The sequence below is a fragment of the Aptenodytes forsteri genome, unplaced genomic scaffold, assembly GCF_000699145.1.
Source record: "Aptenodytes forsteri isolate BGI_AS27 unplaced genomic scaffold, ASM69914v1 Scaffold58, whole genome shotgun sequence".
Classification (NCBI taxonomy): domain Eukaryota; kingdom Metazoa; phylum Chordata; class Aves; order Sphenisciformes; family Spheniscidae; genus Aptenodytes; species Aptenodytes forsteri.
The window spans coordinates 2,460,372-2,473,797 of record NW_008794093.1 but is presented as its reverse complement, the minus strand read 5'-3'; the positions used below and the strand labels follow the sequence as shown (position 1 = coordinate 2,473,797).

Sequence of the window (13,426 nt, the reverse complement as noted above, 5' to 3'; positions counted from 1 at the left end):
TTGGTCATAGACATACAAACTGGCCACGTGAAACTTGAGAAAAGTTTGAAATCTCTAACTTAGTTCTTGCTTTCCAATAATAAGTCAGGCAAATAGATATCAGGAATTAAAAAGAGGAATGGAGTGATTCTGGCTTCTTTGTGAGAAAGCATTTGTCGAAATAGGAAGAAGAAAAGAAGAACTTGGGTTCATCAACCTGCTTTTGTTGCAGTATGGGAACTAAAAATGATTTCAATTTCACCTGATAAAGCCTTTGTGGATTCTAACAGAAGTCCTGGGGCAGAGAGTTTTACCTGTCTCTTTGCAGATGCTGTGCTTTTTTTGGAAGATCTGCAGGAGCTACAGCTGGCTAAATAATTGATGTGATCTATAGTAGCTCTCATGATCTTCAAAAGATGAGCAGAATGGTAAACTGAGGAATAGCAAATAATAGTTAAAGTACAGTCCCTTGGTTTTACTGGCATTGTATAAAGACTGGGTCAGATTCTGCTTGTAGTTACACTTAGGCAGCTTCCCTAGTAATGTATGAATTTGTTGAGTACAAAATTTGGTTCAAGGATTTTTAAAGGATAAATTTAACTCACAAACAGCAAGCGGCTTACCTGATGCCTTCTTGGGAACAGTACCACCTCTTATACTCTGTATGTTTATGCATTCTGATGTGAAGAAGTTGAAATGCTGGCAAGGCATTAATTTCTTACTGTTACATGATCTCAGATACATTTGACCATGTGGAGGCCTGGGTCATTCGCTCCCTTCTGTGGTAACAATGTGACTAGCTCACTTCCCACCAGAGTGAGAACCCCCAGTTACTGAAACATCTTTTGTAATTTGGCTAACATTTTGTAAGATGTTTCTCAGTTTTTAGCATGGTTATATGCAGTTGTTATAAAGTACAGGATTGCATGAGCTGGCATGCTGTTGATTTCCAGCACAGTATGGCCATAGCATACTGCCAGGTTCTGCAAGTATCTATCTCCTGTAACAGAACACAACAAGGTTGATTATAAGTAGAATTTGGAAATGTATCCTTACAATAACTAAAGGCTGTTGCTGGTTTCTGAGACACATGGTTAATTGTGGACCTCGTTGATATGTATATTTGCATACACATATATGTGGTGTTCACGGTAAACATTCTCTTCACCATGAAAGGTATAGCCTTTAGGTTAAAACTGATGTTTGTGTTCTCCCATTGTTGTACACACATGCAGTGCCCAGCAGAGCCTTTGGATTCTTCGTGGAGTGCAGTGTCAGAATTCAAATCTGTGAAACCACCTACCCACCCAAAAGCTCTTTGTGAATTCCCAAGCTCACACAGACTCCACAATCCTCTCAACTCCTCAGATTATTTTAATGTAAATCTTTAACTCTATCCCAAGTGCAGTTTTCACTCTGAAGTGTAAGAAGGTCTCCAAAATCCCATTAAGAAGTTGTTGCTATTGCTATTTGGTTTTCAAAGACAGCCCTCAGAGATTACAGCAATGGGCATAGAGTTCTGCAAGGAAACAGAAGAATGTAGATGCTATTAAAATAATGAGTTCTGTCCTAAAATACAGTTCATCATTTCAAAGGGTTGCTTGTGGCACAGGATGAAGAAGATTCTTTATAGCTGAGAACAGGCTGAACCCAGATGTAGCAACTAGTTATTCAAGTGATTGTATCTTGATTCCATTTGTTTTATGCAAAAGATTTGGTCCAAGCCACAAACATGATATTTTAGAAGATACAATTCCACAAAGTGGAAAAAAATCGTAAGCCAAATGAGTTTGGAGGACTCATTTCATAGAAACCATGTAAATGGTAATTTGAAATTCTTCTGAACATCTTACTTGAGAACTTGGAAGGCTGCCACTGAGAAAAAAGACTGCTAGACGTAGACCCACATGGATTAGAGCAAAAGCATTGAACAGTGTTCTGCGGTATCCACGTACATCTTTGGATAGTACCACATTTTGAAAAGGTATATGCTCTGACATGGAGAATATGAGAAGAGACTTGAAGGTCTGGCTGGATACGAAGAAAAGCCTTGTGTAATTTGGAATGCTGCACATTTTGCCAAATCATTGCTATAAAAATCTTGGTCTGTAGATACAAGGCTAGGATGGATTCTATCTTCACTGAAAAGTTGCTGTATGTTTTTTGGCGTATCACATTTAAAACCATGTAAGTTTCTCCATAGAGAAGTTTTACTAACTGGAAATTTGAAGTAATTATATCTTTTATATGTATAATTTGAAGTTACTATGTCTGCTTAGAAAGGTGGTGACATTTACTGACAGAAAGGTGCTCGGATAAAAAACCCTTTGTAAATGATACTGTTGTACTCATGCAATTGAATGCCTTGAAGGTGCCACCTACACTACACGTGAGCTTATCCTGTTTTAAAAGAACATGTCTGTTGGCACTGGATGTTGACTGGGTTGGGTTAGGCCTGTTCCTTTTCCATATAATTTTTTTTTTACTTTAGGCATAGGCTGTATGGAATTAAAAAGGGATTTATCAAAGTAGAATTGAATACCCATGTATCTTTTCTAGGTTACTTTGATGGATGCCAACTACGTTATGGATGAGACTCTTGGCACCTCCACATTTCCTATATCTTCTCTGAAACTGGGAGAGAAGAAGGAGGTCCAGTTAACTTTCAATGATGTAAGTTGCAACATTCATAGCTTTGCCTGTGTTGGTGCAGCTTTGAACATGATGGAAAGTTCTTAAAAGAGGACCTGAACTGAGAGACCTAAACTATTGTGTGGACCAGGATGTACCACATTTCAGTCCTTTATCAGGTGTCTGAATTTTATCTGTGCCACATTCTGGTTAGATAAAGCTTCTTCACAAATCAATAGAGGATGGTGTTTATAAAGGCTAAGTGATGTGTTCTAAGGACTCTCACTGGGTCTGATGTTACTCGGAGTATTCCCTCAGCCATTTTGTTGAAGCATAAGAAAAACGTTTGGCCTGCTCTTGATACTCGTCAGAAGCACATGTTCCTAGGTGAAAGGAAATCCAAGACTATTTCTGATCCCATTAGTCTACCTCAGTACTATGTATGTATGTGTTTTCTTAATATAGAGTTAAGTTTTGAATTCAAGAAGGGATTAGAATATATCATGGAAGGGGTAAGGATGGCAGCCTTTCAGTCAGGAAATAGCTGAATATGTGGGGGCGCAGGACAGGGTATCTCAGGTGAGGATTTTTCTCTGCATATCCTGTTCTGAAGCTCCTTTTCTAAGCATTCACTGTTGTTCATGGTTAAACACAGAGTACTGGCCTAAAGGCACCGTATTTATCTTCTTACAGTCCTGCTGAGAGGAGAATTAAGCAGTGCCACTGAAGGCCTTAGTGTCTCTTCTGAGAGAATCCTCTTTAAAAGTCTAGTTTCAAACTTCTGCTTGCTAAACCAGTTTCTGCACCGCTTGGTTCAATTTAGTTTAATGGTCTTTGTTAGCATGAGAGGTTACACAGATTTTACTGGTCAGTATATTACCTCTACTACTGATGCCTGTGGCTTCCGGAAAGCTAAAAGAAATTTTTTTATTATTGTATGTTTCACTTTCAATAAATGGCTTGTTGTAACACAGTCCTAGTTAAAATGCAATAATGCATTAATGTATGTGAACGCTCTAAAAAAAAAGGCAAGTCCCAATTGGATTATTCTCTTTAAACACGTATATAAAACTGATAGAGTCAGTTTAACAGAGATTGTCTGCCTGCACAGTGACTCTTGGAAATTGTTGTTAAATCTGCGTGTAATTGAGCTTGTTCTGCACATATTAAAATATCGTCATTTATTAGAGTAACATATCGCAGGCCATTCTGAACATAATTCAGTACTTGTAGTTACATGCATCACATCTGATTATCTTTATATGTATATATGTTGTATGCATATACTATATGTATAAATACTGTCTGCATTTCTGTTTTGGGCTATGGTTTATTATATGATCAGAGGTCTCGATTTGTGCCTGCTCTGCTGTTTTCCATGTGATATAACTTTAAAAGTGTGGTTACAGCAAATAACTGGTTAAGGCCTATTTATTGGAAATCTGAGAGTTTCATATGTAAGATTTAGCATTTAATTAGGTATAGCCTTATGACAGTTGGAATTTTGATACCCTCATTTTTTTCCCTTTTTTTTTAAGCTACTGCATTTTTTGAAGTTTCTGCATATTTATTTCACTAAGTGCTTCAGTAACTTGGGCTTCCAGAATGTGGGCTGACTGCAGATGCCTAGTTCTGCCAGGCATGAGGTGAGGTAGTGAGAAAGAGCTGATGAATAAATTCTGAAAACACAGTGTACAAAGCTCATGCCAATAATATAAGGCCTTGCCACATCACAGATATGCTTTAACTTCTCATCAGCACTCAGCAAAGCCTGGTAGAGTATATAGGGTAAAAAAATCAGTGAAAAAAGCCAAATACACTCTGAAATTTATAAGCAAATGGTAAGGGAACATCGTCAGGTTGAGCCCAATGTAGGCAACTTGTATACACAACGTGTATTCCTGAGATTTCTGTGGCAGTCTATATAAGGTATAGAAAATGGCATGCTACTTCCCTATTGCAATGTTTCACTTCAAGGATTTATTTAATACCATGTGCGTACATTTTTCTCAACCATTGGATCACTGCGTGGTTTCTGAAGTGCTTTCTACATTAGTAATACCAGGTGCTGGAATAGTGTAATTACTACCCTGTCTTTGAAGTATTTCGGTAAATGACTCTTCACTCTGTTTCTTCATGTTCTCCCTTTGTTATTTCTTTGCCTATTCTTTCTCCCGCCACCCTGCTAATATGCTACCTCATTTACAATTCCTATTTCAGAGGGCAGGAGTGGAGTGCCAGGTTTTACCTGGCCCATCGGCAGGTACGCGGGATGAGGGAGGCCAGATGAGGCAGCTTTGCACTTCCATATCCTTAACTACTCTGTATAAGTGTCAAGCAAACGTTCAGTCTGAGGTGTTCTAGCTCCGTTCCTAGTGATCACATACTACAAACGAGGAGGATAATCCGTTTATAGTTAGAGGCAGAGTGAAACAAGACACTGTGTGTGTCTTACACACTCCTACAAAGCTGTATCAGTGTGTTGGTCACTATTGCATATGAGAGAGCTCAGGGAGATGAAGATGCTTGTCTGTTCTGTTTTAGTTCTAGCAAACTCGTACTCTTGAATTTTGCCTAACTTTAACCATCATTTTTTAACCTTTTGCCTGCAGGGAACCCCTTTAAGTGCTCTGTGAAAGGCAGAGGAGACCAACCTATAGCTTGTGGGTCAGGTAGTTCTATGTGGTCTGCAAGTGAAATAATTATGTAGTGACATTTATTAGTTTACTTGCATTTGTAAGCAATCACTCTTCCTGATTGATAATTTAAGCGCATTTAACTGTGGAAAGACACTTGGTGCCTCATGTGGAACACAGAGCAGTCATTCCCTTACAAGTCTTTGTTTCAGATACGAGTTGAGTATGAAGCTTACCCAGTGAACTGGGAAGCAAGTGGCAGATAGACTGTGGCTGGCAGTAGAAAAAAAGGATCGTAAGTGTGTGAAGACAATTAGATCCCTTCAGGCCAAAGATGAATAGCACTGTCAAAAAGTGATTGTCAGTGGAAGAAAGCCAAGAAAATGGGATCTGATGAATGAAAGTCAGGACCTAGTAGCATTTTCTACTGTATTCAGTGCTAGTGGAGTATTTTGGAATCACATTGTGTGCTTTTAAAAAAAAGTTCTGTAGAAAAGAAACTCATTCATGTATTTCAGAAATGTCCTCCTTTTTAAAAAAAGTGATTTAAAGAAAAATTCTGACAGTAATAGTTTATGTTCCAGGTGTGTTTGTGTTTTTTTCTCTCTGTAAGTGGTGTAACCATATTTAAATATTTCTTGTTTAGGTCACAGAAATGACTTTGGAATTGTCTCTTGAAGTATGGTAAGTATCTCATATTTAAAAAAAAAAAGTGGAAAATATATTAGCAGCAAAGGTATTTTTTAATTTACTCTATTTGTTAGAATTTTCTTACAAACAAGTCAGGTAGAGTGCAAAAATTCCTTGTTCTAACATAGAAATACCAAGTACTGTAAAGTCAGGAGATTTTAAAATTGAGGGTTGTTTTCACATTGTAATTCTATCATTGACTTAAACACCATTACTTGTACTAATAGGTGTGCCCTTTTCAAATGTTTGCAGGAACAAGGCCATCATATATGAATTTCTCATCCTGGTTTATGTTAAGTGCTTTCCTTTTCAAGGGCTTTTTCTCTAATAAACTCATAGACATCAGGTTCAGCCGTTATCCTCATTATTTTACCTTCTGTGGTAACTATGTGTCTCATGTTAACTTTCAGCGTATGTGATAGTCATTACAAAGCTGCCCCTGAAATGTATTTGAATGTTAATACCATGCAGTACTGAAGTCAAAGGTGAAGATCTTGGCAGGGCCAAGATTTCACCATGTGTAAAGCTAAGCGGATGGCTACCTTTTTTTTCCCTTTTTTTTTTCTTCTCTCTAGATTTCTTTCTCCCTCTTTCTTAGCCTATCTAGGTGAAAGACCAAAAATCACCTTGAGGCATAATCAGAAAAATATATTTTAAGTCTAAAAATTAATTACTGAGAACAAGGCATTTAAAGAGTCTTTTTTAGTCTGTAACTATAAATAGCAGTGCTGAGCACTGTAACTGTGAATGTAGAACTCTTTCATAATGACTCTGGAGACTGACAAACATCCCCCAGGGATAATTTCTGCTCATCGTTTTCTACTAGTAGGGATGTGTATGTGGGTGGTCCTTGAGACCACCCCTAAACCTTCCAGGGCTTGTACATTACAAGTATTTCATATCTCTGACATTAAATTAACAGAAGATGCTTGGCTATGTCTTGCTGCTCTTAGGCAGTAGGCTTTGAAATATTTTAAACAAAAGGATCTGATCAAGTTCTGCTCTGTCATTCTCGGATGGCCACATGGATTTTGGATTCTGTGTGGACCTCTTGTTCATGGTATCATATATACCTTTATGGAACATTGCTTCTAGGCAGTCTTTTTCCCCCTTTTTCTTAATCCCATTATTTAATTACTTAATAGGTTTTTAAAAAATCTGAAGAATTATTATCTGTGCCTAAATAGATCCATTTCACAATTGTATGTTTTTCATAAAGGACTCTTAAAAATGCTGCCTTGTAACTAACATGTCAAAGTATCCACAAACAGTTTTAGCTCATCTTTGTAAATATGGGAATTCAGTGAGGCAGGTACCAGGACAAATTTGTACACTCCTCCTCGTTGCTGTCTGCTAGAGGTATTGTAGTTCAAACTCGTGGAATGACATACAGGCTCAAGGAGTTAACTAGCCCAAATGCGGTGGCAGTTCAAATTGTTTATCCTGCCTTGATACCCGAAATGAGAAGTGGGAGCTGAAGTTGTAGCTTTTATTTAAGTACAGAACTGAGGTCTTCATGCAGCCCTATGTACACTTTTGATCACACAATGTGGGAAAAAAATAGAGAAAAAGGCTTATTCCTGTAGCCACCAGTACAATTTTTGCTGAGTTCCATACAGTTTTTGATTGTAAGACTGAATGAATAAAGAGTCAAAGTTATCCTCTCCTCCCTTAACATGAACCTCTAACTTAAGGAGAGTATATGTTAGTAGGAATGTGTGAACTTTTTTCATTGCAGTTCTTTGTTCAGTGGATAAGCAGAGAACTCAAATTTCTAGACTGTAAATTTATAATTGTATGTGAGTGGTGATCTCACTTGCTCTATTTTAATTTAGTATTTTTTAAGACCACATAATACACCACTAGAAGCTGCATATTTTGTGTTTTGTTTTCATTAGTCTGTGAACAATTGAGTTTTCTATATCAAATACACGTCTTAAAGATGCAGCGTGCCATTGTTCTTTGTGTCCATCACTCTATTAAATCAGCTGATGCAATTGTGTTGCATGACTAACCATAATTTTATTTTATTTCATCTTATGTAAGTTAATGAGGAATTTACTCTTACTTCCATTCATTTCCCTAGGTGATATTTTTAATTCTGTTTTGAATTATGCCTTTTGTTAAAGCCTGTCTGTTTTGCAAAATAGCTCTTCAACTGATCTCCGGTTCAGCATGGCTCTGTGTGATGAGGAGAAGAAATTTCGGCAACAGAGAAAAGATAATATCATGCACAGTATGAAATCATTTCTAGGAGAGAAAAACAGCAAGAACTTGACTACTTCCCGTGATGTAAGTCTGGAGAGTTCACATCAAGATTAGTATCACCTTTGGAGTCCTGCATTTGTCTCTCAAAGGAATGAATGAGACATATGAGGTAGAAGGGTTCAATGTAAAGACAGATGGTAGAAGCAAAAAAATTTCTTTTTCCTCTATGTGCGTACAATATTTAGAATGGAGAATAATTTTTCTTGTGCTCTAAATTTATAGATTAAAGTTTAAGGAGACAAAATCCTGTGCTAAAATGAAGCGTCACTTAAATAAGATATGTCCATTATGTTTAAAAGGACAAGACTGCGTAAATGCCATTGTAGGATAGAAATCACAGCTTTTCATTTGCACTGGCACCTTAAACAAACTGCTGTAACTTTTATCTGATTCTTTATTGTTTTAATCCTTAGCAGGCTGCCTAGGTTAAAATTGGGTAAAGGAGATAAATCTATGCTTTTCATTTTGCTCTGATTCTGAATTCCATGCTTTGTTAAGGTGTTGGTTCTGAGCTGAGATCGTCATCTGAAAAATGCCTAAAGGGCCTGTGAAATACCTGCTGCACAAGAAGTGTGCGGTGGCTCTGGGCACGTGCCCAGCTGCAGAATCTGCCCTTGCACGCTTGATATCCGGCCTGTGCTCTTAAAATGTCCGTGGCTGTATGGCCTTCGTGTCTAAAGGATTAGGCAGGAAATGAGCTGTTTTAATGTTAGTGTCAGCTTAGAAATTATTTTCTTTCTTTTCTTTCTTCTTTTCCTTTAGCCCATTTTGTAGGATTAGGATTATGAAGTTTATTAGAGAATGTGAGAAACTGCAGCTTTCATTGACTGGCTGGTGCTCTATACCAATCCAACAGAAAGTCAACCCAACAGATCTAGATGGACTGATGGTGGTTTGGGTCACATCAAAGTGAGGAGGGGTGCCGAACCCTACTGATCTTTTCAGTGATTTCATAAAACACTGCATTATTTTGAGTTAATTAAGGATACACTTGGTACAGATCCACTTGTTTTGTAGTAGCTTTTCCATTCTCCTCTTTCTTCCTTGCTTGTTCCCCATCCTGTTCTGCTCTCAGAATTGTGACAGGAAGACCGTGTGTATGTGGGGGGTGTCAAGCAATGAACAGAGTCAATGAATTAATCTGGGTTAATTAATTAATTGATATTGATTCCTTTTGTGCGTTTTTAGTATAAGCAGAATGTGACAGTCTTTTGCAGAAACTGGAACCAACACTGAAGAATTCCTTTTAAATTTCTGTGAAGTTTTGAGCAGGTGGTAAATGTGTTCTTGTTGTATACTTTTGAACTCTGTCTTGCATAGTAAAATGTGCTTGTGTGAGCTTTCTGAGGAAGATGAAAGAATTTGATAAGTATTGTACATATTTTATTTGCAGAGATATAAATTGTGCATATTGTGAAGGAACATTTTCAAGGTTTTTTAATTTTCAGTTCAGTTATAGTAATCTTAACACATGCAAATCTTATCAGAATATATATTTGTGGGTGTGACATTGGTCTGGTCTTCTACAGCAGAATAATATCTTTCTCAGAAAGGATGCAGATATTCTGCCAAGATCCAGTTAGGACTGGAGAGATAGTGCCTGAAGTATCAGTTTTCTGCAGGTGGTATGTGTGCATGAATTATTGTAAATGCTAGGTAAGATTTCATATTCTTTTTGTCATCATCTTCCCTTGGTATACCTCACTGTCTCAAATACTGAAAGTTTATCAGTTACGTTGCATCTTCCAAGACCAGACAGTAATCTCTAATTGTAGTCTTATCAACCCTAGGAAGGACTGAGGTAAGGTGATCCTCCCATTTTTCATATGCCAAGTGTGTATTTTTAAACTGACTTGTCAGAATTTTTAGCTGCTTCTAGCAATGAAAAAACCCTTTTTGTTCAACTTAAAATACAGTTTTGTCCTTATAGCCTGTCTTTTTTACTTTTATAGCTACAGATGGGAGATAGCAGGAGGATTTATAGAATGTTTGTAGTCTTAACATGGCATCAGAAATCGGGAGACATAATGAGTATTCTTAGCTGCCTATGAGTCATTGTTTAATCTTAAACAAGTCACAAAGTTCACCTAAGTTTCTTCATCTGTGAATAGCAACACGTGTGCCTTTCAGGGATGCTACGAGACTTTAATACCTGTGAAATAATTACGCATCCCTGGATGGGGAAGTGAGTACTTCCAAATTTCCTTACTTAATCTTGAGGCACATTCTGAAAACACAAAGGATGAGATTTCTTGTACTTATGTTATTGCTCAGTTTATTTTTATAATTTTTGTTGCTTTAAACAATTTTCTAAAAATACCGTAATCAATTAAAGAAAGCATATAGTTCTCTAAGACTGGATTTGCAGAACAATTTTTTAATAATCATCTGTGTACCCCATGGCAATTTTTTTTCCACTACAGGTATTCTTGTCCAGATTTTGTGCACTGTGTTTCCAGGGCATTTGGATAAAAACATCTACACCACTCGTTCCTAAAACAAAATTTAATATGTTTTAGCTTTTTTTGCCAGATTACTGGAAAATATGATCGAGATTGTCTTTTTTGGAGCTTGCTTTTCTTAAAACATATCTTGTTTCCCAAATAATTTTCATTTTCATACCCAGTTTGGTGATTAAGCAATCGGCACTTGCTGAGATGAGGTGGCCATTGACTGAAGTGGAACTGTATGGTGCTGAGCTTGTCCACACAGTACAGTGTCCCATGGATCCTAGAAACAGTACAGACGTATTGACAAAACACTTCATCTGCGTTGTTAAATCCTGTTCAGTGGAGTTTGTTTGGATGATATCTAAGCTGGTTTGTTCAAAACTAGCTTAGGTCCCTCAGCATTGTGCTGTGCATAGAAACCATAGGAAAAAGAAAGCCGTGCTGGCATGGCCTTTTGGTTGTTCAGAAGTGGGCACAACTATATATAATTGAGTGTGGCAGTGTGGCCAGGGATTAGAGCAATGGGCTTTTGTCTCCAAGACTTTTGAATTCAATTCACATTTTTGCCGTTGACTCACTGCATCACTTTCTTGTGAGTCACTTACCCTTTAGGTCTAAGTTTACTAGTCTGCTTGAATGGGTTTAGTACCTCTGCCCTGGTTTTACTGATTATGTACAAAGGACTTCAGGTTCAGAGTGCCTCAAAGAGTGGGGTGCGTCAGCCCCAGCCTGTGTACATGGAGAAGAGTGCACATCTTGATATCCTATCTTTTCTCCGTTCTTTCTTAATCACGAGATGGCTTCTTGGTTCTTTTCCCTTTGTACTCTGTCCGCAGCTACTTCCCCCCTGCCTCTGCCCTATTTATTGTAGAGGGCAACTTGTAAGATGGGTGTATGTAATTTAAAATGTTACCATTTCTTGCCCTTAAATGTGTTCGAAACTGAATTGCAGCTAAAAAGCTGCTTTAACAAACGTACCTGCTTGGAAATGTGCTCTACCTTCCTTTGCAAATCAAGAAAGAACTCAACCTTCATCACCTGACTTACGCCTACAAGTCAACTTGTATTCAGTTGGCTGAAGTAAATGAATGTAAATATGCAGTACATGCTTCTCTTCAGTTATTTTTTCATCATTAAAAAGCTTTATTTACTTTGGGAAGCTTACTTAAGCTACTGCCTTCTACTCTAGAGCTCTTCAGTTGAATTTCATTTCTGGAAATAAAGTAGTGATTGCAACTCTTCATACTTTGCTTTGGTATCAAGTGGAAATGAAGAGATACTATACATACACCTACTTCTTGGTATACCCACCCTCCCCCAGTATAGGACTCTATGATTCCCAGAATACCTGTGGATTAAGTACACAGGAAGTGTTTGCCATTGACATTCTTTGTTGATCCTCCTTACAGATTTCTCTGCATCCTGAAGAAAACTCAGATTTTCCCTTGTGCTCATGCCACTGCACTGATGAATAGATTTGTTGAATAGTGGTGCTTTGGAAGTGTTCTCACATACTTTTTCCAGGCTTGCACCTGCAAACCACTGTCTTCATCCTGTTGGGATTTGTCTGTGTAGGTTAATTAGGTAGTGTTTTTAAAGAGCTTTCAAAGCCTAACATACATTATTAAATTTGTGATTAGTAATATGGCTCTTCTGTTCAAAGCAACTGCTCCGTTATTGGGGTGTTGGCTTAACAAAACAGGCATGTCCTAAATCTTTACCTTTGTTTTGTAATTTTTTGATAGATAGGTATCTCTGGAGGTGCATGATGAATGCTGATGCTAGTAAATACCTGTGGTTTCTATTACTAAAGCTTAACACATATGAAGATAATAAAATAATCTTACTGTATCAAGAATAAGCAGTTTTTGTGGAATGGAAGCCTCAAGAAATGTCTCAACATACTTGGTCATTGTGCATGGTCATTTCCATGTGACACTGTGTTTTCATTCTGCAGCGGAGTTTCATGGCTTGGAGTGTGGAGTCTGCAGAAAGAAACTGAACCCAGTAGTCACATGGTTCCTCTTCTTAATCCTGTCTATTGGCACCTTAAATAGTGTTTCAGTGAAATTTTTGATTGATTACCAGTTTGATCAGATAGGGGCTTTCTGCACAACTGTGTAATTCTTTTTATGCTTAGTAACAACCAAGAGGTTGTTACCTTATTGCCATTGAACAGTGGAAAATTCTTCTAGGTTTCGGAAGCTGGGAACCAGGTGGGACCTTTGTTGAAACACTCGATGATGGTAGCAAGTTAATTTTTAGAATCACAGAATCGTAAAATATCTCCAGTTGGAAAGGACCTATGAGGATCATCAAGTCCAACTCCCTGCTCCTCGCAGGACCACCTAAAACTAAACCATATGACTAAGAGCATTGTCCAGATGCTCCTTGAACTCTGACAGGCTTGGGGCCGTGACCACTTCCCTGGGAAGCCTGTTCCAGTGACTGACCACCCTCTCAGAGAAGAACTTTTTCCTAATGTCCAGTCTGAACTTCCCCTGTCACAGCTTCATTCCATTTCCTTGTGTCCTATCGCTGGTCACCAGAGAGAGGAGATCAGCACCTCCCCCTCCGCTGCCCCCTTTGAGGAAGTTGTAGACTGCGATGAGGTCACCCCTCAGCCTTCTCTTCTCCAAGATGAACAAGCCAAGTGACCTTGCAAGTCTTGCCCTCGAGACCTTTCACCATCTTGGTTGCCCTCCTCTGGACACACTCTAATAGTTTGATGTCCTTCTTATATTGAGGTGCCCAAAACTGCACACAGTACTC

General features: G+C 38.1%; 1 protein-coding gene across 1 annotated transcript in view; it reads left to right on the top strand.

The window, feature by feature from the left end:
• PLA2G4A (phospholipase A2 group IVA) overlaps window positions 1-13,426 on the top strand; it is a 68,319-nt gene that overhangs the window by 24,116 nt on the left and 30,777 nt on the right. The window contains exons 4-6 of the mRNA XM_009275073.2: window positions 2,539-2,652; window positions 5,893-5,930; window positions 8,087-8,228. Coding sequence (XP_009273348.1) covers window positions 2,539-2,652; window positions 5,893-5,930; window positions 8,087-8,228 — 294 coding nt within the window. The remainder of the gene's footprint in view (window positions 1-2,538; window positions 2,653-5,892; window positions 5,931-8,086; window positions 8,229-13,426) is intronic.